At 51.7% G+C, this 27,082-nt stretch overlaps 5 protein-coding genes across 5 annotated transcripts; 2 read left to right on the forward strand and 3 right to left on the reverse strand.

Moving 5' to 3' along the window:
- Positions 1 to 34: 34 nt before the first annotated feature.
- On the reverse strand, positions 35 to 2,949 carry HD553DRAFT_339255 (uncharacterized protein; the record flags this gene model as incomplete). Its single annotated transcript, XM_046182425.1, has 17 exons — positions 35 to 460; positions 514 to 569; positions 637 to 747; positions 804 to 819; positions 883 to 1,006; positions 1,066 to 1,143; positions 1,204 to 1,324; positions 1,409 to 1,641; positions 1,701 to 1,747; positions 1,818 to 1,881; positions 1,947 to 2,023; positions 2,098 to 2,181; positions 2,249 to 2,314; positions 2,383 to 2,442; positions 2,517 to 2,623; positions 2,689 to 2,709; positions 2,793 to 2,949. 17 exons carry the CDS (start codon positions 2,947 to 2,949, stop codon positions 35 to 37), a joined length of 1,848 nt encoding a protein of 615 aa, XP_046039098.1.
- A 759-nt stretch (positions 2,950 to 3,708) lies between these two features.
- On the forward strand, positions 3,709 to 12,673 carry HD553DRAFT_154094 (uncharacterized protein). The gene is made up of 9 exons (XM_046176768.1): positions 3,709 to 4,747; positions 4,810 to 5,624; positions 5,681 to 6,397; positions 6,456 to 7,414; positions 7,476 to 8,222; positions 8,287 to 8,865; positions 8,929 to 9,273; positions 9,341 to 10,591; positions 10,658 to 12,673. The coding sequence occupies exons 1-9, from the start codon at positions 3,975 to 3,977 to the stop codon at positions 12,485 to 12,487; spliced, it is 8,016 nt and encodes a 2,671-aa protein (XP_046039099.1). The 5' UTR covers positions 3,709 to 3,974; the 3' UTR covers positions 12,488 to 12,673.
- Positions 12,674 to 12,833: 160 nt separating this feature from the next.
- On the forward strand, positions 12,834 to 16,843 carry HD553DRAFT_305026 (AAA domain-containing protein). The gene is made up of 6 exons (XM_046179103.1): positions 12,834 to 12,890; positions 12,962 to 13,331; positions 13,449 to 14,202; positions 14,269 to 15,080; positions 15,139 to 15,852; positions 15,910 to 16,843. The coding sequence occupies exons 2-6, from the start codon at positions 12,983 to 12,985 to the stop codon at positions 16,647 to 16,649; spliced, it is 3,369 nt and encodes a 1,122-aa protein (XP_046039100.1). The 5' UTR covers positions 12,834 to 12,890; positions 12,962 to 12,982; the 3' UTR covers positions 16,650 to 16,843.
- HD553DRAFT_305029 (uncharacterized protein) lies at positions 16,844 to 18,925 on the reverse strand. The gene is made up of 6 exons (XM_046179104.1): positions 18,257 to 18,925; positions 18,008 to 18,180; positions 17,834 to 17,916; positions 17,375 to 17,766; positions 17,183 to 17,299; positions 16,844 to 17,114 (listed from the first exon to the last, which is right to left on the reverse strand). The coding sequence occupies exons 1-6, from the start codon at positions 18,718 to 18,720 to the stop codon at positions 16,961 to 16,963; spliced, it is 1,383 nt and encodes a 460-aa protein (XP_046039101.1). The 5' UTR covers positions 18,721 to 18,925; the 3' UTR covers positions 16,844 to 16,960.
- Positions 18,926 to 19,067: 142 nt separating this feature from the next.
- On the reverse strand, positions 19,068 to 25,373 carry HD553DRAFT_305030 (P-loop containing nucleoside triphosphate hydrolase protein). Its single transcript, XM_046179105.1, has 27 exons — positions 24,529 to 25,373; positions 24,201 to 24,418; positions 24,097 to 24,116; positions 23,953 to 24,025; positions 23,793 to 23,864; positions 23,665 to 23,723; positions 23,583 to 23,601; positions 23,301 to 23,525; positions 22,798 to 23,233; positions 22,681 to 22,741; positions 22,547 to 22,622; positions 22,419 to 22,483; positions 22,316 to 22,360; positions 22,131 to 22,249; positions 21,847 to 22,069; positions 21,763 to 21,786; positions 21,600 to 21,692; positions 21,456 to 21,534; positions 21,382 to 21,396; positions 21,094 to 21,322; positions 20,332 to 21,028; positions 20,228 to 20,275; positions 20,017 to 20,161; positions 19,701 to 19,944; positions 19,522 to 19,624; positions 19,419 to 19,463; positions 19,068 to 19,351 (listed from the first exon to the last, which is right to left on the reverse strand). The coding sequence occupies exons 1-27, from the start codon at positions 24,981 to 24,983 to the stop codon at positions 19,157 to 19,159; spliced, it is 4,083 nt and encodes a 1,360-aa protein (XP_046039102.1). The 5' UTR covers positions 24,984 to 25,373; the 3' UTR covers positions 19,068 to 19,156.
- Between the last annotated feature and the right edge of the window lie 1,709 nt (positions 25,374 to 27,082).

The following is a 27,082-nucleotide window of genomic DNA, read 5'->3' on the forward strand; positions in this document are numbered from 1 at the left end:
GTGGAATCGTGCTGGTGTCGTAAGGTGTTGTTCATTATTTTCGTCCTCTCATGAGCATTTCGAAGACGTCTTTAGGTTTCGCTGTTTTCTTGCTCTTGGTCTTTTTCGTTGCCCTTGGCGAATTATGCTTGTTTCCCTTCGTCTTGCTTGTATCGTTTTGCTGGTCGAGGCATGCGTTGATGTGATGATTCATACTGTTGGTTTTCGTGCTTGCAGGAAAAGATTTCTCACAGACCGGACAAACCACCTCGATGCCGTCATCTTCGCTATCGTCGTCGATCGTGGTGATCGTATCAGGGCGTTTTCGTTTGCGATCAACGCTCTGCTCCTGGTTGCCTGCCGCTGGTTCGTTTTCTTCGTCCGAGTCCAGCCAGATAGGCTCATCATCGTCGCTCTCATTCCCTGTATTTTTTGCATTTCCGGCGACACCCTTTGGTGGCGATTCTTTTCCTTTGAAGAACTGTTCAATTGGTCAGTCCTGATACTCCGTTCGAGCAGTATTCATGTTCTTACCTTCTGAATACCTTTCTCATCAGCACGCAAATCTTTAAGATGGGTCATCCTTATCCCTACAGCGAAGTCACCGCGCAGTTAGCAATTTCCTGGTGCACGCGTTCCATCCGAGGGCGGACGTACCCAAGAGTCGGATCTTCAACGGTAGTTCCTTCACTAAGAGCGACCGAGCGAGAGGTAAGATATCTTCGGCTGAATTGATGTATCGCGGAGCTCCGCATTGGCGGGTAAAGTCTGATTGGCCGTGTGTGAGCTACGATCTGCTCATCAAACCGCACGAGTGCACTCACTCTCGTAAGTATGCAGCTGCAATACATCATTTAGGTAAGCAATGAGACGATACTTCCTTTCAGATGACCTCGATCTCACCTTATATTTCACCACGACGGTTCTCCCTGAAAAGCCCGTCCGTTTCAGATCTTCCTCCAAGCTGTCGGCGATTTCCCGAAGCATGTCTAGGATTTCGTCCGAATTGCTCTTCTCTCGAAACGTTCTGTGAAGGCGCGCTATCAGTCACAAGCAGTTTCAAGAGTCTGCAGGAATCTAGCTTACCTTTCGCAGCCAACGCTCTTCCTGTCTTCCCGCTTGCCCGGCTCGACCACGTTGTTTCCTAGTCCAAGATATGCACGCCTGTGAGAAGCTCGATTCAGCGCAAGTCTCGGACTGGCATCACCGCAAGGCCAAACTCACATCATGTACCGAAACCCGATATACCGGTCCATCAGTTTGATGACGCCTCGATGTGTATACGCGTCCCCGCACACCTTGACCCCTAATGCCTGGGCATAGCGTTCGGCTACCCGGCCAATACCTTAAGATAGTATCTTAACGTCAGCGTTGAGCCAGAGAAGAGAGGCGAGTTCGTTCTCAAAAATGTAGACGGGTCACAATTCACCTGGTATCCGCCGGACTGGCAGGTCCCTCATGAACTCTCTGATTGCCTTGCCTTCAAAAGGTAATTCGTACTGTCCGTTTGGCTTGTTCTTGTCGGAACAAATCTTGGCCAGCATGGTGTTTGGAGCGATTCCAGCGGAGATTGTCAAGCCGGTTCGAGACTCGACCTCTGCTCGAAGGTGCGAGACGACTTCGCTTGCCGTCATCTCGTGGGCGGCCATGTAGGGCGTGATGCTAAGGTCCGAGGGATAATCAATAACGAAGTTCGAACGCCTAGACGCCATCGCGCTCACTTTAGGTATCCTTCGTCCATGCCTGCCATCGCCATATTCTCGTCATACTGCGCAGCGCGGAACAAATCAGCTCGCAGCTACAGCCGAGCTCAAGCCAATGATCGTAACGACACCCACTTCCAGCAAGATCTCCCTGACCGCCTTGGAAGCCTCGCTGTAAGCCGCAAAGTCGGGTTTGACGCTAAGATGGATTGGGGGACTCGAGTCAGCTGTCGTTTCGTGGTCAATCTCACCGCACCGACCCACAAGATAATCTGAGGACAGAGCTTTTTCGCGACGAAGCCTGCCATTCCCGATCGACAACCGAACTTCCTCGCTTCGTACTACGCACCAAGAGACAAGTACCTGTTAGTTGCAGCTCGAATCGGACCCTATTCTTTCGTCACGTCTAGCTTACAGAAGCTGTCGTCAGCACACCCGATCCTACGCCGAAAGCTTTCCCCTTGAGACTCGGATCCTTCTTGACTTCTACATTTGCGTACTATACGTTCAACCGGAATGCTGTCATCAGTATAGCACACGAGCGATTGACAAGAACTGATACTCACAAATGCATCCATATCGACGTGTATGATATACTGCGTGAGATCACGGGTCGATTCGAGTTGTGCCAGCTACGAGAGGGACAATCTCAGCTTGCCGATCTGTCGGCTCTTTGAAGGTTCAGCTTGTTAGGGCTTACCACTTCGTTTGCTTCCCGTTCTAAGCGTTCCATGTTTGCAGTCTTTACCATCTGGTCTTTCTATTCAGGCGAAGATGGACAGAAACGTCAATACGAACGTAGAGAGCCAGTATGGGTTGGCGAATTTGGCTTACCAGCTTGAGCAGTTGTTCTATCTTTTTCCCTAGCACCCGATCTTTCTCTACCTCTCTCAGGTAGAATTTGGAATTCTTGCTCGCTTCTGCTATGATCGCTTCAACCTCTGTGCATGGTGACGTGTGCTACTATTAGCTGTAGCACTGAGACCCCGGGGCGCTTGCGACATACCTTGTGGATCTCTTGTCAAGCCTGCACGATGCGTGGTGATGGGTCATAAAGCGATCACTATCTCAGACGAGACTCGAATACGCCGGGCATCTGAAAACACTTACCACTCTTCATCACACTCTGTCCCGCTAGATATCTTCTGAAGTCATTCTGCTTCTTCTGCGTTGCCGACACCGGTACCTCTTCATCTTTGCTGGTATTCGGTCGAGTCCCGCTCGTAGAGCCGCTGCGTGAAGAAGACGCCTCGGCGTTCACGTTCATGGCGAGTGTCGGGGGCTCAAGCCGCAGTGATAGGGATGCCTAGCTAGCTAGCTAAGACTGTTGCTCAACGATTGTATATCGTATTCATACATCCATAGCTGACAGAATTGACCGGTACTACTCAGCGACAATGGTGATCGAGATGATCGCCCTTATTTACGAAGTCATATCAAAAAATGTCAGGTTCAGCGAGCCTGACAATAAAACAGACGGGCATGACCGATCGGTCGACCTCGACGTTCTACTGATTGTAATGCGATAATTCCCAAGGCTGTGAGTTCAAGCACGACCCCTTCCAACCGGCCAATCGCGACCTGAGATCGATAGGAAGGTACAAGAAGATGATGTCACAGCGATTTTCTTTCCAACTTCTGTCCTCGCCCGATATGCCCGATAGGAGATCTGATTATCGACACCGGAAAAATGGGGTACTGGACGACCGAGTGAGACAACGGTCGTCAGATCCACCATGATTGTCGAAACGATGATCATCTTCAATCGATCAGCCGATTTAGGGTTCCTGTCGTACGTTCAACTGTGAGCTGCGCACAGACTGGGAAGCAGGTTTCAACAAATGATGGAGAAATCAAGTGTTGGACGATGACGAGAGCGGCAGGAGCGGCAGGAGTACACGATAGGCAACATGCAACATGTAAAACGTTGTGCACAGAAGACGACGACCAGCGACAATCAAGGATTAAACAACGGACGACCAGGAACGACGACAACAAAAAATCTTCCGGACGAAATTGATGATGAAAAGCTGGAAATCGTCGGAAGTCAACAATGCCAGCAATTCAGCAAGAAGCTAGGAAGCACGAGCTTACGAAAAGGGAGAAAGCTCTTTGGTCGAGGGAATACCACTTTTAGATATCACTTCCACTCCAAGGAAACCAAGTCAAGGTCAACTTTACCTGCTCCCCATCCATCGAAGCTCGAACTTCTTGTTTCAACAACGGCAACACCGAATCTTCATCGTCTTGCCAACTTATCAAGCTTAACAAGAAACAACACGCTCCCTCGGAATGCCGTTTGTCGACGAGCCTCTACCTCCTCCCGGCAAGCACCATGCTTTGTTATTTCCGGAGGACTTAATTTCCTCCCTCCTCGAATGGACTCCCGAGATCTTGCTGGATGAGCACCATTACGATGAGGATATCCGTGAGCTTCCACACTTCCCGCTGCTTCAATCCGCCGAAGCTTGGAAGGCGGCGTACAAGCCCGCCATTCGAGTCGAGCTTCATAGCGGACTCTGTCAAGCCATTCAGAGACCTGACAAGCTTACCCGTCCCATGTGGGCTACCGACATCGAGGACGCCACCATCAGATCCACCATCAAAACTCTGGGAGACCGAGCCGTAGTCCTCAAATTCGAGTTCAAGAAAGATCCTCATCTTCGATCGCAAGACTTCGTCTACGTCTCTCCCTCGGCCAAACCTTGGGAGGAGACTGCGGTCATGTGCGCGGCCGGCATCGTCCACACCCAAACGAAGTACGAGGACATGACGGATAGGTATGGTCCTGGCAACCACAATTCCTCCTTCAAAGAACGTTGGGAGGTCTTAGTCGAGGTCTCGCGCGGCTACGCCGATGTCCTTGAGATGCTTGGCGCGGGCGGACAGCTCAAGATCATCCTGGTCTCTTCGATCGCGTCTGGGTACCGAATCTTCAAAGCCCTCTGCGATCCGGAGCACTCCGAGCTGTTGATGCAGCACGTCCTTCGTCCCGGTCCAGTCGAAAACACCGCTTCTCTCGACATCTCCCCCCAGCATGCGGATGTCATTGAGTACTTGGCAGCGTGAGTACTAATGGAAGTTTCTGCGGTAACGTAATCACTGACGCCTGCTCCCCGTTATACAGCAATAACAAGGCACTCAACCACTCCCAAAAGCTGGCGGTACACGCAGCATTGCGTCCACTCATCGTCGACTGCAAGCATCCCATTCTTATCCATGGTCCCCCGGGTACAGGGAAAACCCACACGCTCTCGACCATGATTCTTGCGATCAGCATGTCGTATCCCGGACAAACTATTCACGTCTGTGCTCCTAGTAACGCAGCTGTCAGAGAAGTGGCAATTCGGCTTCTACGCGATTCGAAGAAGACGCGCTTGCTGCACCCGTCTCAGCTTTGTCTGTACGGAAACGAGGATAGTGTGGACACTGCCGACGACATCGATTTGATCTTTTACGAGATGAGGTACCGTCGCCTTCGCAATTTCGACATCAAACTTGCGGAATTCAAGCAGAATATGGACGGGTTTCACGTCTACAGGAGCGACGGAACCGATCACAAGCCTTCCATCACCGAAACATGGTCATGGCGGATCGAGACTGTGGCCCAAGGTTGCGTCTTGATGCTGACAATCGTGACCGATCTGACCGAAACTTATGTCAGCTGTCGCGAACAAGCCGAGCAATGCTTGTCATTGCTGAAACAATGGCGCGATGCCGTCGAGGTCGATACCAAGTCGCTGGCGGATCTTCAAGGAAACTTGATCGCTCAGGTCCAGGAACTCTTGCCGCAAGTCCGGCTTCGGAAACCTCTCCGATCGGAGGATCTTGATGCCGTGCTCAGCAACGCCGCTAAAGTGGTCTTCTCTACTGTCAATTCAGCCGGAGGCAGAGCGCTTAAATCGTCGTTCAAGAAACGCCCGCTCATCATACTCGACGAAGGTGAGTAAGTTGAGGCGTCCTGGAAATATCCTCCTCTGATCGCGAACTTTCGATAGCTACCCAAACTGTCGAGCCGGAAATGGCGATATTGCTTCGTCGCAACATCCGCGGTCTAGTCGCTATCGGGGACCCCCAGCAATTACCGTCCGTCATCTCAAACCAAGATCTACGCATCAAGGGATTCGCAACCTCTATGTTTGAGCGTCTCCTAAGAGCTGGCAGCACACATACGTTGCTCGATGTTCAGTACCGCATGGATCCGATGATCTCGATGTGGCCCTCGGACGCTTTCTACGACTCTCGGATCGTAAACGGAGACAACGTCCGATCTGATAGCCGCTCTCCAACTTGGCAGAAGACCTCAGAGCTCATAACTGCGCCTTACACATTTCTTAACATACCCGGAGTAGAGGAACGCAACGACGACACGCGAAGCTATAAGAACGTTGTCGAGGCAGATATCATTGTCGGCTTTTTGAAGGGCCTCATGGCCAAATTCAAGGAAGCCGCATACAATGGCGTTATCGAAATCGGCTGCGTTACGGGATACACGGAACAGGTACAACTGTTGAATCGAAAGATATCCAGCGCCATGCCGTCAGCCAAGTTTTGGGAAACTACGTCTCGGATCAATCGGATCGAGATCTCCTGCCCCCCTGATTGCGCTGTCATTGTAGACATTGCATCGGTAGATGCGTTTCAGGGCCAGGAACGTGATATTATGCTGTTCGCAACAACCCGAGCGAATCCGCAGAAAAACATCGGTTTTCTCAGTAAGGAATGTTATTTTCTTGCCCGTAACCCGCCTGCTGATCAACAATTCTTCCGAAGGCGACCCCAGGCGATTGAACGTCGCGCTAACGAGAGCGCGCTATGTACTCAAAGTATTCGGCAACGCTTCTACGCTGTCCTCGTCCCCCACATGGGCTGCTCTCATCAAGAACGCTCGAGAGCGCGGCTTTTACCAAGAAGCTTCAAGTAACCTGGTAGACCTACACATCGGGTCCAAGAAAATTGTGGCTGCGAAAAGGGACGAGAGAGTCGCCGTACTCCAGGCTAAGCCCTCTTACCAGCCGGTACGGGTGGCCGATGGGATCGACAAACTTGCGGATGTGAATCTAGATCTGGGAGCCGACTCGGCCTGGCGGGCAGTCTTCACCAAGGCGTGTAAACAGCAAACGCAAGATTTGGACAAGGGAGCAGTCAACAATCTAGTCCAGTGCTTCAACGTTTTCCTCAAGGGATACTCTAGACGTGCAGCCAAATTTGGTTATGATATCAGGGGTCGGCCTGCGTTCGTCAAGCGCGTGCCAATCCACGATCGCACGCTGCTGTGGAGCGTCAAAGCTTTGGCCAGCTCCAAACCGGTTGTCTCCACCGAGAACAAATACATCTACGTCCAAACTGTTTGGATCTGGGCATTTCCCTTAACTAGCGCACTGAACGATACGATGCGATGCATTGCCAACGCCTGTAAGGCCTTTACGGACGAGTATCTGGATCTCTGTGCGGCTGAAAATTGGGTCGATGGGAAGGCGTTGCCCTTGACGTTTGCCCGCGACGAGCGCATCGTCGAGAGGACACGCTGTGACGCTCAAGCTCCAGGGAAGCTCCCAACGGAGATCAACGAATTAGATCTTGCGAAAGCTTACGAGTTCACACCCCGTGTTCACAAGGCTTTAGTCAAAGGCTTCTTGTCCCGCATGGAGCTCCCTTTCGTGCTATCTTCGGAGGAAACGGCCCTGGTGCACGACTCTTCAAGCACTTTTGTTATAGGTCGCTCGGGGACGGTGAGTGTCAAGCCTATCAGATGCCGCTGTGTGGTTGCTGACGATTCCATTCGATTTGCAGGGCAAAACCACCGTCATGGTCTTGAAGATGTTCGTAAAAGCAGAAAGTACAGAAGGGAAGCGATGTCCGCAGATGCTTTTGACCGCGAGTCCGAAACTCTGTCTAGCAATCAAAGAGCACTTCGTCAGACTGCGACAAAGCTGGGAGACGTGCCCAGAATCTTCACAACGAGTCACACTTACCGATGACGCTAATGACGATGTGTTCGCGGATTCGGAAGATGTGCCGATGTTCCAGGAGCTAAAGGACCAGGATTTCCCTCTTTTCTGGACCTTCGGGTACCTGCTTCGAGTCCTGGATCAGTCTATTCCTGGACATAGATTCTGGGGCTTCAAGAGAATTGAGTCAGGATTCGGTAATCCCGCCGAAGTGGATTGGGAGCGTTTCCAAACGCACTACATGCATCGCATGCCGCTGCTGGCCCAAAAGAAATTCGTTGGAGGATCCGTACTTTTCGGCGAGTTCCAAACGGTGATTAAAGGTTCCTTGGAAGCCGTGGAAAAGGCAAGATCCCTGTCAAGGCCGCAGTACCTCGAGACACACAATCGTCGCGACAACATGTTGAGCCAAGCAGACATGAATTTAGTCTACGACTGCTTTGAGGTTTACAAATCAGCAACTCAGAACGACAATGAGTGGGACTCCACTGACGCGGTCATTAATCTCTACTCTCGCTGCCGAGACCATCCAGAGGTATGCCAAACGTTTGAATTGGAAACCCTCGCTATAGAAGAGGTTCAGGACCTGGTGAGCTCTTTGCAAGGGCGATCGCAGACTGTAACCAGGTTCTGATGAAATACGTTCAAAATAGAACACGGCTTCCTTGGCATTGCTCAAATATCTTTTGAATGGCCCAGGCGCTTCCGAAATCATCCACTATGCCGGTGATGCAGCCCAAGTGATTAATTCAGCGGCGAACTTTCGGTTTGCGGACCTCAAAAGTCTATACTTTACGAACTACCTGCCGCACCTGGCTCTGTCGGATCCAATGGTCGCACGGAAGCTTCTACAGACTGGCGGAGCCGGAGAGCTGGTTCCCAAGCTGAAACCGCTCACCATGAATTATCGCTCGGTCGAACCCATTGTTGCGCTGGGAAATGCTGTCTTGCAGTCTATCACCAAGTTCTTCCCGTCCAGCATCGATCGGCTTGCGCCAGATCGTGGCCTAGCAGGTGGCGGTTTGCCTGTATTTCTCGAAAACATGAGCGTTGAGGCATTCTTAGCGCGCGTGGTAGGAGCCGTGGAGGATGTGAACGTAGAGAATATCGAGTTCGGGGCGGATCAAGCCATAATAGTTCGAAACGCGGCCGCTAAGAAGTGCGTCAAGGCGTCAATCGGACCGAGCGCAATCGTCCTAGATATTAAAGAGTGCAAAGGGCTTGAATTCGAGGCAAGTTATGCATCCGTTGTGTCATTCGTGTTGGTTACCGTATGACTGACACCATCATTATAGGATGTAATTTTGTACAACTTTTTCGCTGACTCGCCTTTCCAGCGATGGCGAATATTGTTTTCGCAAGAGGGACATGAAACAGGATTCGATCGCATGGGCGACCAGGCGCTGCTCTTTGAGCTGAAGCAACTATATGTGGCCGTGACTAGAGCGCGCTCGAACTTATGGATCTATGATCAGAGCGAAAGGGGAGAGGTCGTTCGGCTCGGTCTACAGGAGCAGCAGCTGGTTACCACCCTCGGTCCAGCTGCCAACGGTGAAGTGTCAATTCCACTTGCCAAGAGATCGACCCCGCAAGAGTGGCTCGAAGCTGGGCTCCGCTTCATGACCGCCGAAGACTACGAGGTGAGCAGATTCTCGTTAGCTGGAAAGCAGAAAGACCTAAACGCAGCCAATATGCTTTCTTGTATAGCGCTCAGTTGCCTGCTTTGTCAAAGCCGGAAACGTGGAGAAAGAGCAGGAGGCGCGGGCATATTTGCATATAGGGGAAGCATTGCGCTTGGAAGGTCTTAGCAAGCCTTCAGACAAGAAGAAAGCGTCGCGTGAGCGAGAAAGCGCGGCGAAGCTCTTCGCGATCTTAAGGATGTTTCGCCGTGCTGCAACACAGTACCAAACGGCTGCCCTGCATCTATCTAGCACACAATTGTTTCTCACAGCCGCAGATTGCTGGGAATCCTGCGGCAAATCGACGGGCACAAGCAGAGCTTTGTTGTATTGCTTGAATGCAGCAGGATCGCCCGCATACTCCAGGCTACTTTCTACTCTAGAGCTCGACTGGATTGTTCGCGATGAAGAATACAAGCGGATCTTCGAAGACTTCGCCTACAAATATGGAGAAGAAGCGAGCGACCGCCACGTCACCAGACTTGCAAGTCTTTTCCAGACTTTCGATGAGAGAGTATCGTTTCTAGAGGACTTGGGTCGGAAGTCCTTGGTCGAAGAATTACTCAAAGTGGACAAAGCATGGGAGCGGCTGGCCGCGATCCACGAGGAACGTCTCGAGCTCGACAAGGCTATGGAATTTTGGAAGTCTGCTGGAAGAGATGACGTTCTCCGCGACTGGGAACTCGTTCAAGAGAACGCTAGGCTTTGGAGAGCGCGACATCTTCTGACTCGAGAAACAACCCTCATTCAAACCGCCAAACACGTTGGAGAAGATGGACTTAACGCGGCCAGCCAGCCCTACTTCGAGTTATGCGATTTTTCGAGATGTCTTCAGAGTCAGCATCACCTCCTGAGCGTTCGCAAAGTGGAACCGAGTGCGGCCTCTGCTCGCGCTCTCCTCTCCCTGATTCAGCAGTGGCACCGAAGATTCGACGACTGGAGTGAATACGCATCACATCTCTGTAGTGGTAGCGTCCCCACTCCCGACCACATGAAGGCATTAGGGATTTATCCAGCTCGATTCGGCACAGCCATACATTTGGTGCCGCAATGTCAACAGAAAAAATGGCGTGCCCTCGACACTTCGCCCTGCGTCGAAGGGACCATGCATCGTCTCCCGATGACCACAGCTCAGCTGACACCAATGCTAGGCGCCTTCTGCAAACGCGTTATTAAAGAGGCCGAGCGGAAAGCCTACGAGATTTTGGCCTTCTTGGCCAGGTTCTGCAACTCCCTCCCCGCCACCGAAGGGCACTTTGATTTGCTGGTCGAGATAGCCGTGAGTTTCACTGTGGCCGTTCTTTTCGAATCCTAGTTGACTTCAATACCGTTTGGACTTCGACAGACCACTTTTGGAATCCATATGATGAGACATTGCAAGCCGGACGGACCTTCCACAGACAAGTTCATCAAGAACATGGATGACATAGTCTTTCCCCTCGATCCCGCTTCCCCTCGCGCATGTCACGCATCCTCATGGTTATCACGACAAACAAGTCAGGACTTCTTGCGTAGAGTGATCGTGTACCGCCAAGGGATCGAGTATGCCGCTCGCCCGGATCTTGCCGTCATTGCGCTCAAATGGACATGCCGAGAACGCTCGCTCGAGCATCTGGATCCAAATCACATCCTCATGACCAACTTGATGGAGGCTGTTCGATGGAGCGTTTGCGAACCGGACGATAACATACGTCCCATGGCAGAAGCGGCCGTGTGTTTGTCGAGATTCTTCCACAACAGTCTGCCTTCGCTGGTTCGCTCTCTTCCGCAGCCGGGTAGACCTGAAGGTATAAGGTCGCGATCGACTGCGCAGAACGCACTTTCGGCCAAGTCCCAGCTGTTTGTTTTCGACAAACTGTTTTTCATCAGTATAGCGTTAACAGATCGCTTTTATGAAACGGTGATGCCTGCAAGGCTCGTCACGGCCGAAATCATCCAAGGCGGGCATAGTTCTGGGATCGCAGCACTGCTCAAACGTCAAGTCGGGAGCTCCTGTTACGCGGACGCGACCAACTATTGGAAGATTGATCCCTTCAGCAAAATTCGTTGGGACCTACAAGGATTCCTACTCCGACACCTTCAAGACCACCGGCATTTGGCCTGCATCACCGAAACGATTGATCCGAAAGACCGAGTCGCTTATGTGAAACGCCTGATCGTACTGGCAATCTGCTGTTGCTGCTCGCAAAACTTCTCTGGCCAGGACGGCCAACTCGCACAGACGGATCTTTTTTCACTTCGAGCTCTACCACGTCTATGTGACAGCTTCGAATGGAGGGCTCTCCGGCCAATTCTTAGCTCTTTGACTGGCGCCGAGGAACGAATCGGACCGTTCATCGATAGATTGGTGAAGGTTGCGGCCGCATTCGGAGACCCTTTGCAGGTTGTTATAGATCCCATCAAGTGGATGAAAAAACACGTGACTGGATCCTGGCTTCGGTCCGCCATCCCGAAGATATTCGTACGAGCTGTCGAAGGGAAGCTGGAGACTTCGACCACCCAGCAGTTCCTCAACAGTGCGGTTCAGACCAACCCTACAAACCAGAAGTCTGCGGAAGTGGAAGGCGATGAGGTGGAAGTCACGGACGAAGCAGAAGGGCAGGACACGTTTCAAGCATCGACACGCAAATTGGACGACATCGAGGCGGAAGTTCGTAATGCTCAGCAAAACCCCATCGTGCTTCGATATCTCCGTCGGTGGATCCAGCAATACTCAGTCTTCCAGAAAGTCACAAATCGCTTGACTGGTGCGGATCGCAAGGTTTTCCGTCAACTGAACGGGATGAAGCTGCGTCCGACCCAACGATTCGCTCTGTTCAGCGAAGCGTGCCGAGCTCTTTCGCACGTGAGCGAATCATGCTACGAGGATGCGCGGGTGGTCTTGCTGTGGTTCAAGGCGGATCGAGCTTTCCAGAAGTCTATCGTCGAGAGCCACAACAAAGGTAGTCCGGCGAAATGGCTCAAGGACTTCCGTGCCGCTCTCAAAGTCATCGAGACCTTGATGGACGACTTGCGGGCCCTTTTGGTTGTCCAGGGCGAGGCCGGACTCGACGCTCTCGAGATCATTGTTCGCTCTGACAAGCTCGTCGGGGCTGTCAAGGCTTTCGAGCAGGAGAACAAGCGCATCATCGATGCATGTTACAAGAAGAAGGGCATCGTGAGGGAGGAGCAGTGATGAGATGGCAGAACGCACGGAAACGAGGGAAGTCGTCGCTCGGAAGGATATAGGACACGGGGCATGACTGATTCAGATACTCAATCCGCTAACCATGTACGCGGACCTATGCTAAAGATTCTGTTGTATTACTACTACGAATGCGTCCCTTCGAGGCCACTATACGGAATACCATCTTTATGCTTGTCATCTCTTCCTTGCTCTCACAGCGTCTGCCACAAGGTGTTTCAAGTCGTTTAGTTGTCAGGTCGGTTAACATCTTGAGCCGATTCGGTAATGACCGAGGCTCCCTTAAGCTTGTCCTCTATGATCTATGAGCTATGAGAGTCTCGACCATATTCCAGGGTATAAATGCTGTACACTTAATCGCACAGACGGCAGAACCGTCAGCTTTTTCATCACGGTTCGTATTTCCCACTGAAGCATCCACACATCTTTGAAATTCATGCCATAGCTGAGCCAAGTAGTATCCAGCCATCAACTTCCTCTCTCGGTATGGAACGTCCGGCCGGTCGACCCAAGTCTCGGGCGACGACTGGAAATGGGGTCAAGACATCAGCCCCTCCCCAGAAAGGAAAGAGAGTTTCGTCGTCTTACTCTACTCAACGATACGAGCCATTGAAGACAACGACAACGGCAACGGGACCTGAGAATGGGCGACGATCGTCGCGAAAGGACGTTTTGAGCGCTGTTTCTCAAGACGATCATTTTCACGCCGATCAGCCGAATGCGATGATTGAGAAGGCAGAGTCGGTCATTGAGGAAGATGATGATGCAGTATCAGACTCGGGTTGGGATGTCGCAACGACGTTTGGAGCTGATACCTGGGCAGCAACATGGGAGAGTGAGTACCCAACTTGTATGGGGGATCTGGCGAGAAGCTCAACAAAGAGCGGAATATACGTTTCGAACATCTTTTCACTGATAACCTACGCTTTCTTCATTTCTCTTCGACATATAGCCAAACCCGTTCGCAAAGCTATTGTTAAGGATTCAGCTGCGTCCACGTGGGGAGACGAAGAAGAGAACGACGGCAACATGCGTTCTCTCGAGATCGCGACATCAGTCTTGAGCTGGACACCAGATATCCTGAGGAACGAGCGCTTCTATGATGCAGAAGTCAACAAGCTTCCCCGCTTGCCATGTACCACATCGGAACAGGACTACATGAACACGTACGGAATCGTCGTTCTCGCCGAGATGCACTCTAGCTTGAGCACCATCCTGGAGTATCCGGAGAAAGCCGAAAGATGTTTGCCCTGCTCCAAGGTTATGCACGCTGGCAAGAAGAAAAAGTTTCGTGGGATCAGTACCTGCTGTATCATCACCCTCGGCACGCTTTCGAGCTCGTTTATCCGACCGAGCGACTTTGTCTACCTGTCGACCACTCCGAAACCGTGGGAGGTCAAAGCCAACGACGAAGAAGATTTCTGTGCTCCAGGCATCGTCCAGCAGATAGGGAAAACCGACGGCAAAATACTTGTCGCTATCAAAGAAGAATACCTCGAAAGGATAAAGGACGCTATTGAAGCCCGAAATCTCCTGATCGTTGTGGTCTCATCGATTGCGTCCGAGCTCAGGATCTACAGCGCTCTATGCACGCCTGACCACTCCAAGATGCTCATGAAGCATGTTCTTGCGCCCGGACCCGTCAAGGGTGCCGAAACGGCGATGCAATCGGAAGCTCACGACAGAATTATCGCCGATCTCGTTTCGTGAGTTCGCGTCATAGTCGCTTGTATATCTCGCCCTTTGTGATTGACGAAACCACGATAACGTAGGAGGAGCAAACCGCTCAATCCTTCTCAAAGGTATGCCGTCCTGACCGGAATGCAACCTCTACTTGGCCCTATCAGCTATCCAATCCTTATTCAAGGACCACCCGGTACCGGGAAGACGCACACATTGTCCAGCATGATCTTAGCCATCATGCTAGCCAAATCGGATCAACTCGTTCATATATGCGCACCATCAAACGCCGCTATGAGAGAGGTCGCAGTGAGGCTACTCCGGGACGCCGCTCATACGCGAATTCTACATCCCTCCGAAATCCTGCTCTTCGGTACAGAACAAAAGATTGACCTCTCAGATGGGATCGATGCCATCTATTTCAACTCTCGACTCGAGCGCGGCAAGACCGTCTCGAAGCGTCTGGATGATCTCAAAGCTCGCGTACTAAGCGCTAGACAGGACAACCCCGAGGGCACTCAATCCACTTGGCATACCGACCCCTTCTCCCCCTTGAAGGACCTAGCCGAAGAAGGAATCGAGGTCTTGACGATCCTCGGCAATGATTTCAATCACAAGGACGTTGACGGATGGAAAGGCATACCGCTTTGCGTGGATCTCCTCACCAGGTGGAAACGAGATTTGAACGCCATAATCGGGAACAAGCCGCCCAACGTGGGAGTGGTCTTAGAGAAGCTCGAGAGTATGCTCGATGATATCAGCATGACCATCTCGAATGACCCAGAGGTGCTAGAGCAAGCCTTCGCCGAGTCAACAAAGGTATTCTTTTCTACCGTCAACTCGGCCGGAGGCAAGATTCTGGACATGTTCGTGGGTCGTTCGCGCTTGATTATCCTCGATGAAGGTAAGCTCGTCGCTGGATCTCGCCTGCGGAGCATTCGGTACTAAATCCGCCAATACAGCGACCCAGACTTTAGAACCAGAAATGTCGATCCTTCTAAAAGACGACATCGTCGGACTTGTAGCGATCGGGGATCCTCAACAACTCCCAGGCGTGGTGGCAAACCGCAAGCTGGAGTCCAAGGGGTATTCGATATCCCTTTTCGAAAGGCTGTTGAACGCAGGCTCGCCGCACCTGCTTCTAGCCACCCAGTATCGAATGCACCCGGACATCTCGCAATGGCCTGCAAATACGTACTACGATGGCCAGTTGGAAGATGGCCGAAACACGATCATGTCAGGACGTACCCCTTCTTGGCAGATCCACGGAGAGGAGCTCTTCTCGCCGTATTCGTTCATCGCGATTCACGGGCTTGAAGAGAAGAACCTGCGCACAAAAAGCTACTGCAATCAGGCCGAAGCGAACGTTGTGCTATCGTTCTTGCAGCGTCTGCTCACGACCTTGATCAGAACCGATCACGAAGGAGAAGTCGAAGTGGGATGCATTACCGGGTACACCGCCCAGGTCCGCTTGGTAGTCAAGAACCTCTCAAGGCTACCCGGGTCCATTCCAATCGAGACTGCTTCCAAGACTGAAAAGGTCAGGATTGTGGTCACCTCGAGGTGTTCCATAGTCATCGATGTGGCCTCGGTTGACGCCTTCCAGGGCCAAGAGCGCGACATCATCATTTTTGCTACGACGCGAGCCAACAATGGGCGTCAGCTTGGGTTCTTGAGTGAGTTCAACGCCATCCTTGCGGATTGCTCCGTATGTTGACCTAGAACCTCTGTAGAGGATGCTCGTCGGCTTAACGTCGCTCTGACTCGAGCCAGGTTCGCCTGCAAAATTATCGGGAACGCATATACCCTTATGGCCGATCCGATGTGGCAGAAGCTCATCGGAGACGCTCAGCTTCGAGGGAACTTTTTCGAATTCGACGACACTACGCTCAATGTAGATGATCGCCTCATCTCGAAAGACTTGGCGGCACTTTCCAAGACCATCGCCAGCATGCAAGTAGGAGGACCTAAAATCAAGGTTGGTCCTGTTGTGAAAAGGTGCATTATGCGATGGAAACGAAGAATCGACGCGATCAAATATCGCACGAGGCACCTACAAAAAGTTGACAAGGAAATGTTCCGTCGACTGGACCAAATCCCGATGAGACCTCTCATGCGGCATGCGATCTTCAACCAGGCCTGTGGCAGCATGTCCATCGCCATGGTGGTGTTCGGCAGAGCTCAGCAAGCTCTCCGATGGGCTACTACGCGCAAAGGCCTGCTGAACAAGGCCGTCGCGCGAGCCGATGCAGGTGATCCAGAAGAATGGCTCACTGCCTTTTGCAAGAGCCATCGCAACCTGCGGCAACAGCTCGTCTCTATGCGTACTCAGCTCAGTATCGCGTCTATCAAATACGAGGATGCCGATACCATCATCTACGAATCCCAATTCATGGAGCTGGCCGCCACCGAATTTGACCAAAAATACGGCCTAGTCATCAATTGTGTTTACGAAGCGCAGGGAGCCCTGTAAAAGACAGCTCGGCAAGCGTGGCACAATCTGGTGTCGAAAGCCATACGACAAGACTACTATATACGTTCATGCATATATACCTTACGACGATACGGGACTTAAAACACACGACGCGAACGATAGAATAGACATCGCGATAGAGATTGCGATTGTATACGACCGATATAGCGATGAATAAGATTATGATATTTACGGCGACAACATCTAGCCGGTACAATGGTTGTTCTGGACAAACCGGTCGCCTCCGGCGAGGCGAATGCGAAATATTTAAGCGGATTCGTGACATGATGCAAGCAGGATGGAAAGTATGATTACGAAGTGTCGACTGTCTTAGGCGACGATGCTGATGTTGCTGGTGACGAAGGTATTGAAGGGGAGGCGGCCGCTTTCCGGACCTGTTGTTGTTGACGTGTGAGTACGCCAGCCAGAAAGTTGAGCTGGGTAGGGTTGAGCGCTGCTGGGTATCTAGGTAGAGCATCGAGTGGGCGAGTTAGGAAAAAAAAAGCATGCTAGACGAAGACCTCGGTACGTACACTGATAACATGAGACCTGTCCCGTCGTCCGTCTTCTTGACGACCCTGCCCGGGGGTTGACTCTTCCCATTGTTGCTGGTGATGATCTCGAGCCGAATCAGGTCGGCCCGCAAATTACTTCACGCAACGACAAGGGATTCAAGTCAGATCAGCGGGATGGAATCGGAAACGGATCCGCTATGTCCTGCTCACAATGGCACGGTAACCGCAATAGGGCTTGGCGGCACCTCAAGCTGACCCGCAGGTACTCCCATTCCCGACCCCTTGTTTGCACTTGGTGTCCCGGGCGTACTCGCCCCATTCGTATGCGTACTCGCCGTCCTACTCATCGTCGGCGTCCCTATTCCCATTCCTGTCCCTGTACCCGATCCTGGTGGTCTCCCCGGCCCTGTCCTCGGTAACGGTTTCTCCCCCGCAGCGATCATCGCCGCTCTCCTAGCTTCTTCCTTGCGTCGGTTCTCGTACGTCAACCGGTCGTTCTCCGCTCTCACGTCACGTAGTTGAGATTGCAGCTGGTTCCTCGTGTCTGTCATCGTTTGGACGACAGCTTGCGAGATTTGTATCAAGTCGACCCCGTCAGTGACCTATTGTAATAACGGAGAGTTAATGTAGATTTCGCGGATAATTGGGACAGAGCGCCGGGCGACTCACATTATCTTGCCGCACTTGAGCCTTTCTCAAGCGTTCCATCAATGAGATATGCCGTGTTACGAGCTTTTCCACGCCCACCCGCTCTGTATCACACAATCCCACATACCCGCTCTACATCAGCTCAAATGATACCTAGCGATACGCTAACCGAAGTGTATTGACGACCCAACTCACCCGTCATCCGCCGTTTAGCATCTTTCGGTCGACAATCCAGATCCTGATCGTGTATCTGCCACAGATGAAAGGGCAACAATCTGTCCACGATATCTCGACCGGATTCGAATGGGTGCACGGGGAGGTAGTCGGATGTGAAATAGGAGGTGTCCCGGTCGATATTGTCCTTGAAACTACATATCGCCAAGAAATCGTCAGAATAAGCTCCAGATGGGGTGGTCGACGTGATGGAGGAAAAGATACACTCACACTTGACCAGCGCTGTGGATAATCTCTTCCTCCTCCACCGTCCGTTTACGTTTTCCCAAAGCCTTCGCACTCAACCCTGCCGGTGCTCCAGACGGTCCTCCCGCATTCGCCTGTCTCTCGGCGACCTGATCTAGCTTGACACCTCGGCGCGGCTGTGGTGTGGATGGTGTTGCGTTGGCATTACCATTGCTGTTACTCGGGTTGCTTAGAGGTTTGCTACTCGACGAAGCCGGGGGAGTAGGTAGATTCGGGGGGAACGTCGAGTTCGTCCGACTAGGTCCTGGACTTGGGAGAGAAATATCGGTAGGGGCCGACAGCTGAATCCTCTTGATTTCCTGTGGGGGAACCGTAGATGTGAATGTGGAAGTAGGCGTGGGCGTCCTCGGCGGTATTATTGTCGTTACTGGTGAAGTTTGATGGTTGGCTACCGTCCGTGAAGAGGCAGGGATCGGAGTGGTAGCCATCTGAAAAGCTCAAAGCTCGAGTCGCGCTCGTCTGACGACCTTTTCAGCAAGCCACGTCGATTTTCCGGATGACGTTCGTATAACGAAGGGTGATGATGATGATCTGATATGTCTATCGAAGATGCTGATAGAGCTATGGAGCTAAGTGTTTCAGCTTGTGCACTCGGAATGAGACCCGGCTGCTGTGACAATGTCCGAGCTCTGGGAGCGACGTCCGTGTTTCGTGTTTTCGCAACGTTTTGGCCTCAACAACATCTCGAGAGAGGAAGGGGGGACGAGCAAAAGGAGAGATACGGTCAGCCAAGAGTATCAGGTCAAGGCATTTGCTTCCGGATGTCAAATAAAGCTTCCGATTCACACTTGTCTTGCATCTTCTTGCATGCACAGCTATTATACCATTACCGACCTATTGCTACAACATCCCAAACCTACCGATCTAGAGCCTCTTGACGCTCTGAACCCTATACACCACGAACAACAACGCCAACAACCTCCACGCCACAGCGGTAGCGACCATGATCCCCATAAACTTGCCTACCGACCGGTCCTCGATCCGGTAGAGCGCTAAGATCTGGTTACCCGTCTGGGCGATGCACACTCCCGATTGTACTTCCTCGTCGGTACAGTTGAACTGTCGGGCGAGATCTATTCGTCAGCTAGTCGCTTCGGGAAGAAACCCTGTCGAGAAAAGCGCTCACCTCCAAGCCTTGTAAAGTGTTGATGAGTTGAACCTTGACGGCGGACTGCGGAATGCGCGTCATCAGCCTAGTCCTCGAAGCCATATTCCGAGAGTCTACTGACCTTCAACGGCCCTATCCAAGCGATACCAGCCAGCCAAGCGGGAACGCTCAACGAGATGGATCCAGAGATCGAGGTGAAGAATGTCAAGACCGTCGAGACAATACTATGATCTCAGACAGACAAGTCTATCAGCAACACGAACCCCCAACTGATAGATCCCTGATCGATCGGGAACTCACGAGACCGACAAGCCCAACGAATCGCTAAACGAACAAAACATGATCCCCACGCTCTCTCCCCACGAGATCTGCGCCCAGATGGTGATCACAAACTCAAAGTACGTCCTCACGTTCGATTGGAGCCCCACGCCGACGTTGATGAGCAAGCCAAAGAGGGCGGCTCCGATGAGTTCGTTGGGGAGTTCGATGAGGGTGTAGCCGAGGAGGAAGGTCAGGGGGGAGTAGGCGGCCGAGGATTGACGTTCTGCAGGGATAATACGGATTAGGGGTCAGACGTCGTCTCTTACGCTGGTACGGCGAGATATCACGGGCTCACCATGCAAGAACAGCAACTTGTCTCGAGGGTAGATAGGGATCGAGTTGATCAGACCTACGAACCCCACAGCACTGGTTGTCTGGATGATGATTCCCATAAAGTTTTGCGGATCTTGCGGGCCCCTCCCGAGACGCTGGTAGTAAACCTATAAGAATGCAACGACATAAGCGCTTGTATCGTGTAGAAACGTCTCAATCATGCTCCGGCTCACCAAAAAGACGAGTGCCAATCCGGCCGGTTGTGTCACTCGGTTGTAGAACTATATACAAGTCCGTCAGCCGGAAACCTGCAGCGCGCGGTAGTTTGACAACTCACCACCTCCTGTTGTCTGAACAAATTCTTCCACATCCGGCGCAGGACGATGGGCAGCGCGATCAGCATATTGGTAGACCGCTGAGAGCCGATCTTGCTTTGATAGTTGGAAAGTCGCGACTCTGCCGTTGTCCTGTCCTTCTGCTTGTCCCATTCCGCCGTCAAAGTAGCCAGACGTGTTCTCGAAGCCTCTTCGTTGGCAGGGCGAGGATCGACAGAGACCACGTCCAGCAGATGGTCGGCCGGGTTCATTAGAGGTGGAACGGGGTAACCGATGTCCTTGAAATATCGTTCCGCTTCTTCGCGTTTGCCACCGTAAACCATGGTACCTGCTCCCGATAGGAGCAGCAAGTTATCGATCGCTTGCCAAATATCTGAACGAGGTTGGTGGACGGTCACGATGACTGTTTTCCCGCTAGCCGCAATATCCTTCAGCGCCTGCATGACGTTCAAGGCGATACTGGCATCTAGTCCTGAAGTGGGTTCATCGACGAGTAACGTGCTCGGGTTGTTGATCATCTCCACGGCCAGCGATAGTCGCCGCTTTTCTCCCCCCGAGATACCCTTGACCAGTTCCCCGCCGACTTTGATATCGGCGACATCTTTCAGGCCGAGCAGGACCATAACGTCTTCTGCTCGTGCGATCTTGGCTTCTCGGCTGAAGTCCTCAGGCAGTCGAAGGATGGCTGCAAATCGGAGACTAAAGAGATCCTTAGATCAGCGGGAAATTCGAGGGTATTGGACCCGGCTCCCAGCAGGACTTACGTCTCTCTGACCGTCAAAGCGGGCAGATGCCAGTCGTCTTCTTGCTCCACATAAGCGACCTGGATATCTTCCGGATTGACCTGCTGACTGTTCGAGTTGCCATAAAGAACCTGACCGGAGCGAGCAAATCGGGCAAAGCCCCCTGCGGCCATCGGTCTCCTGCCCAAAATCTGGAGCAGCGTACTTTTCCCGCCCCCAGATGGGCCGCAGATAGCCGTCAATTCGCCAGCTACGATTTACGAATGATGTAAGCTTTGTCAAGCGTGTCTAAATTGGATGGCGGCTTACCAGGGAAAGACATTGCTATAATGTACGAGTATCGTTAGCTTTATGAAGCATGTGTCAATCCAACAGCGACCTACTGATATCGTTCAAGATCGCCCGCTGACGAGGTGGTCGAAAGGGACGCCATCTGGTCCAGGTGCAGTACAACGACGATACCTTAATATCAGGGAGGGTTGCGTCAGCATAACGACGTTCGACGGTTGATACCTACAAGGACTGACCTCTACAGCGATTTTCGCCTTGTTCAGCTGTGCGATGGCGTCGTCGTCTGCACTACCTCTGTTGTATAATCTGCGCTTGCCGGCGGTTGCATGCTGTACGTCGTGATCGGACAGCGTCAGCATACGGTCTTCTTGTCGAGTAGCGAAATCCGAGAGCGCTCACCTTGACGCCACCTGGCTTCCAGAACTGAATGCAAGGTTCCCAAATCAGATTATGGTCAAGGACTGCCATCGCCTCTTAGCTTACTGTCAGAGCGATTCCTGACAAGATCCAGAACCCAGCAATCAACGCTATACATTCGCCAAAGTATATGCCAACTCCGCCAATGGGTATATTGAGGGACCGGAGAACGTTGTCACCGTTGCAGAGCGTGAGACTGGCCTCGGTGTCGGTAGGGCAATCGAAACTACGACCACGAAATTGCGTGATGGCGATGATACGGAAGGCGTAGTATTGGGGTCCAAGGTATCTAGAGATAGGCTCGATTAAGGAAACATTTAGGATGGCGAGACGCGTGGGATGAGACTTACTTGACCCATTCCAGATAGTCGGGCACGTCCACGAGCAGGAAACCAGCTGACATGGTCTGGAAAAGGTTGCAGACGTTCGCGATGATCGAGGCTTGGGCATAGGGTCGAATCAGAGATGCCTACGGACACATAAAGATATACGGATAAGACCACATTGTACGACCGTCATCAAGCATTACACTCACACAGAGGAAGGAAAGACCTTGAGTGGCGAGTTGAGCCATGAAAGTCTATGCCAAGGTGGGCGTGAGTGATAGTTGTAGGTGCTGCCATTTTGTAGCTACACACCGCTGCGCACGCCGTGAAAACGGTCGTAGGTGTGGTCTTCACATTGGCCAAGAAAAAGGTAATCACTGTTGACCAGGATTGTCCATCAGCTTTGATGGATCGCGAGAGGATGATCACGAGCCACTGACCTGCAAAGATCGCAGGAAATACGAAACCCGGTACTAGCCAAGTCACAAAGTCGGCAAGGACGTATGCGGCAGGACTCTATGCAAAGACAACATCAGCCGAATTCTAGGAGGACCGAGGAGAGGGCTTGTCGCACATAGAGACCATCTTCATTGTCACGGTCAAATTTGATGAGCTCGTCACAATATCTCCAAGTCCTGTGGTTCTTTTATATCAGCATCGAAACAACACATCCCGTATCGATAACGCTTACCAGAAAACCTGAACGAGATAGAAATAAATCGGACACATTTGATAAGTCAGGGTCTTCAGACTCTGGATATCCGTCGGATTCTCTTGCAGGTTGTAAAAGGCCAGTCCCGTGACGAGCGCTGTCAGAACACTCTGGAACAAGAAAGCCAAGAGTAAAGGGTAGTTGCGGTACACGTCGATGTGATTACGCCGTATCAGGAGGGCGACCTGATTCGGGAACCGAGCTCTTCTAGCTGGCCCTTTAGACCCTCTGCTAGTCTTCTTTCCACCCTTCGCTTGGACAAGACCGGTATTGCTGATAGCAGTAGGGGATGGAGCGGAAGATGACGCTTCTTGACGTTTCGCCCAGGCGCCGACGAGTTTGGTAACGGCGGCCTTGGTCTCGGCTTCACGTTTCGGGTCTCGATTGTCGACGCTCGTTATGTCAATGAGAAAGTCTTGCAGACGTAAAGCTCGTCAGCACGTCGAAATGGAGAAACACGCGATCACGGGAATCTGGCTCACCAAGCGGATTGACACCCGTCTCCAACGTATGTCCCAACCCCTCAAACCAGCCTAGACAATCGTCTCTCTTCCCGCTGTAAGCCACCTTTCCTTTGGTGAGTAAGACGATCCGGTCAAACAGCTTCCACGCATCCGATCGGGGCGCGTGGATGGATAGAATGATCGTGCGGCCTTTCTTGGCCAGCGCGCTCAGGTTTTGCAGCAAGAGAAAAGCGGTGAAGGCATCTGTAGTCTGAGTCGAGTTAGTCGATAGTCACTGGCATCCCAATCGGGACGACCTACCTAGTCCAGAGGTCACTTCCTGCGATGTTGCAAACGATGTTAACCCAACCCTTTCTGTCCGGGAATTAGTGGGCTGACTCACATCTAGGATCAAGACAGATGGCAACGTAACAAGGATACATCCGATAGACAACCGTCTCTCTGTCAGCACAATACAACGCCAAAAAGGTTAGTATTGTCGGTACGCTCTGATGTACTTGCACGACTAACTTTGTCCACCCGAGATACCCTTCCGCAACGCCCCTCCAACAAGCGTATCAGCAATTTCCAACAAACCCAGTTCTGCAAGCGACACAAGCGACACAGACGCCAGCAATCATCTTCAGCTCTTTCTTAGTTTCCATGGCTAGATGAGCAAGTAAATACTGACCCTGCAAAGTCTGTTCGACAATCTGTTTACGCGTGGTCTTGCTGACCGTCGAAGGTAACCGGAGTGTTGCGGCCTGATCAACGCAATCATCGAAATCAGTCACATGATCATGCTGAAGACGGTCCTTGATCCAGGCACACTCACGAAGTAGAGCGTCTCCCGAACTGAAAGCATTGAAACGGTCGGCTTGAGTTACAACAAGGCGCATGTCTCTTGCCGTCGAAATCGCTTGGATCTCGCAGACTTACCAGTCAGATGCTCAACCAAGAAATCCTGCTGCCTAACAAACCCGATCCTCTTCCTATACTCTCTGTCCTCCAAAGACCTCCCGGCGCCCGCTCCCGAATCGGATTCGGGGCTACAGTCTAGTCCGACAACTTTTCCAGATTCGATCGGCAGAGACGAGGTAGGGGAGGCTCGCATAGCATGGAGCAGCGAGGTCTTGCCGCTTCCTGAGCCGCCCAGACTGTGAAATGAGCCGGACAAGGTCAAAGTCGATCGTAGGATCAGCTTGCGGATATCTAGAGCATCGGCAGATTTCATGGTGACTTAGCGAGAGGACATGGTTGTACTCACATGGCGAGCATCTCCCTCGGATAACATTCACAAGAGACGTCGTTCAATATGATCTTCCTCCCATCCTCCGTCTTTTCCGCATCGTCATCTTCCTTATCCTCTTCTTCTGCCTCTTCCTCGACTGGCCGATCGTTGCCATCTTCTCCGACATAGCCCCGTTGTCCACTACTACTTCCCTCTTCGATGTCATCCCGATGTACTCCCTTGCCCGGTCTCAAGTCCGTAGCCTGAGAATCCCCCTTCTCACCCCCATCCGAGATCTCGATCTTGTCCGCCCCATCCGCCTTGATCCCACGTCGTCTACGACGAGCTTTGAGCTTTCTGACCAACTTTGAGCCGCCCCGATTCGCTACGAGGGTGAGGTTACGGACGGAGAGGATCGTCTCTGGCGGAGGTGGGAGGGTGTAGAGGACGCTCTGGTCAGGATCACCGGGTGGTGTTGGGTCGTCGACCATCTTGGTAGGATTATGGTTATGCAGAAATATCCCTTGGCTTAATTTCTTCGTCGTGCTTGCTCGCTCGATAATGGGTATTTTATGAAGGATGTAAGATCGCAGAAGACTAGATCGAGCCAAGGGCCATCGGTAGGACTGTATCGAGGTATCGATTCGGGCGATAGGTGTATATATACTCTGTGATATTGCCCTGCTTTATATCCCGATCGTATGTGTACCGATCTGTCCGTATCCTATCCGCTTGTCGATTAGCGAGTTGCTGGTGTGAGTATCGATCTATCGCTTATAGCTCATGAGATCATGGCGTCCGCAGTCCAGACTAGAGAGTGATGCTAGCTATCCAGCTATACCAGCTACTAGCTTTTGTGTAGCTGTGTAGCATGTGTAGACGCCATCGTTGCCGCCATCATCATGGGTCATGCCATCATGGGTCGATACCTCCTCGATCTGCCATGTGCCGAGTGAGTGTTGCAGGAAGAGCCCTCGGATCCGCGAGGCAGCCTCGGCGATGGGATGTACCTGTGTGTGGCGCTAAGAATTCATCTGGTGGCGGTAAAAATTACTAGCCTGGCGGCAATCGACTTTACATTTCAAATACCTACACTCTCTCCCTATGGCTTGACGCCAAGGAACAGCCACATGGACGAGTCCCTGGTAATACTCCCTTGCATCCGGCTCGGTGAAAACGATCTCGGGGAATAAACCTCTTTGTTACCCCTATTGGAACGTCTCGACGATCAACTGTTGATTGTCAAGACCCTTACGATGTTACTGTACAACATTCCACTGGATCTGTTCTCTGTACGTTTGCCTAGAAGTCTTCCCTATCAAATTCCACATTGATCTATCACTTAGAAACACGCCCTTGCAATTGCATTAGTATTCAAAATCGATACATCATCACAATGAACTCTTCCCAAGCAATCGACATTGATCAGCTCCCCGACGTCCTCAACCAATACATTGGTATGGAGGAAGACCTACTTGACCTGTTTATAAGGGACGAAGCAGAGAAATAGGCCGAAGAAGAGGTCCAATTAGCTTCTCCCCCGCCCTCCCCCCTTGTTATCGCTCAACAATCGATTCCAGGGGATTCGTTCTCTGTTCAACTCCCTGAGTTCGACCCCACGATCGACATGGATGCCATCGTTGCAGAGATCAATCTCCATGGCCAAGCCCACGGGTATGCTATAAGGAAGTCGAACGTTAGTAAATACCAAGGGGTCGTTCGCAGTTTCAACTTGAAATGTACTCGCGAAGGAGAATATACCCCATCGCACGACTACATCAAACAAACGGGACTTGCCCGAAACAAAAAGACTACTACCCAGCGATGTGGCTGTGGATTCAAGATCTATGTTAGCTGCGATAAAGCTGGCCAATGGTCTGTTTCACCGCGGTGTTTGACTCACAATCATGCACCGGCCGAGACCCCTGGAGTGTTTCGACAAAATCGAAAAATGACATCAGCCGAAGCAGCTATTGTAGAAGCAGGTTGCAAGGCAAATCATCTACCTTCTGCGACCCTAGCAGAGCTTCGACACAAAGCAGCACAGGAGGGAAGAGAAACATTGGTTTCAATTAAAGAGATCTATAACGCTCATCAAAAGTTCTATTCCAATGCAGCGAGTGGAAAAACACGCACCGACGCATTGATTAAACAACTCGATTCCGCTGGAATACCTTTCGAGACCTGTTTCGGTGCAGCCAATGTGTTAACACACTTGTTTGTCACTGAACCAATGGCCATGACCCTTGCTCGACATTACGGGCAATTGTTATTTATCGATTGCACCTATAAAACAAACAAATACAACATGCCGATGCTTCACATCGTTGCAGCGACCGCGAGCAATACCACATTTACTGTGGCCTTTGCATTCATGTCTCGGGAAAGGGAGAAGGATTACATCTGGGCAATGAAGTGCTTCAAACGATTCCTAGGGAACACTCCAGTGGAAACGGTTATGACCGACGCCGAAATGGCCTTGCGCAATGCGATCGAGCAAGAATTTCCTCGCTGGAAACACATCCTATGTCTTTGGCATATACAACAAAACATCGTAAAGAACTGCAAGAAAGGTCTTCCACAGGACACG

Source organism: Filobasidium floriforme, assembly GCF_021052385.1.
Source record: "Filobasidium floriforme strain CBS 6241 chromosome Unknown HD553scaffold_3, whole genome shotgun sequence".
In the NCBI taxonomy this organism is placed as follows: domain Eukaryota; kingdom Fungi; phylum Basidiomycota; class Tremellomycetes; order Filobasidiales; family Filobasidiaceae; genus Filobasidium; species Filobasidium floriforme.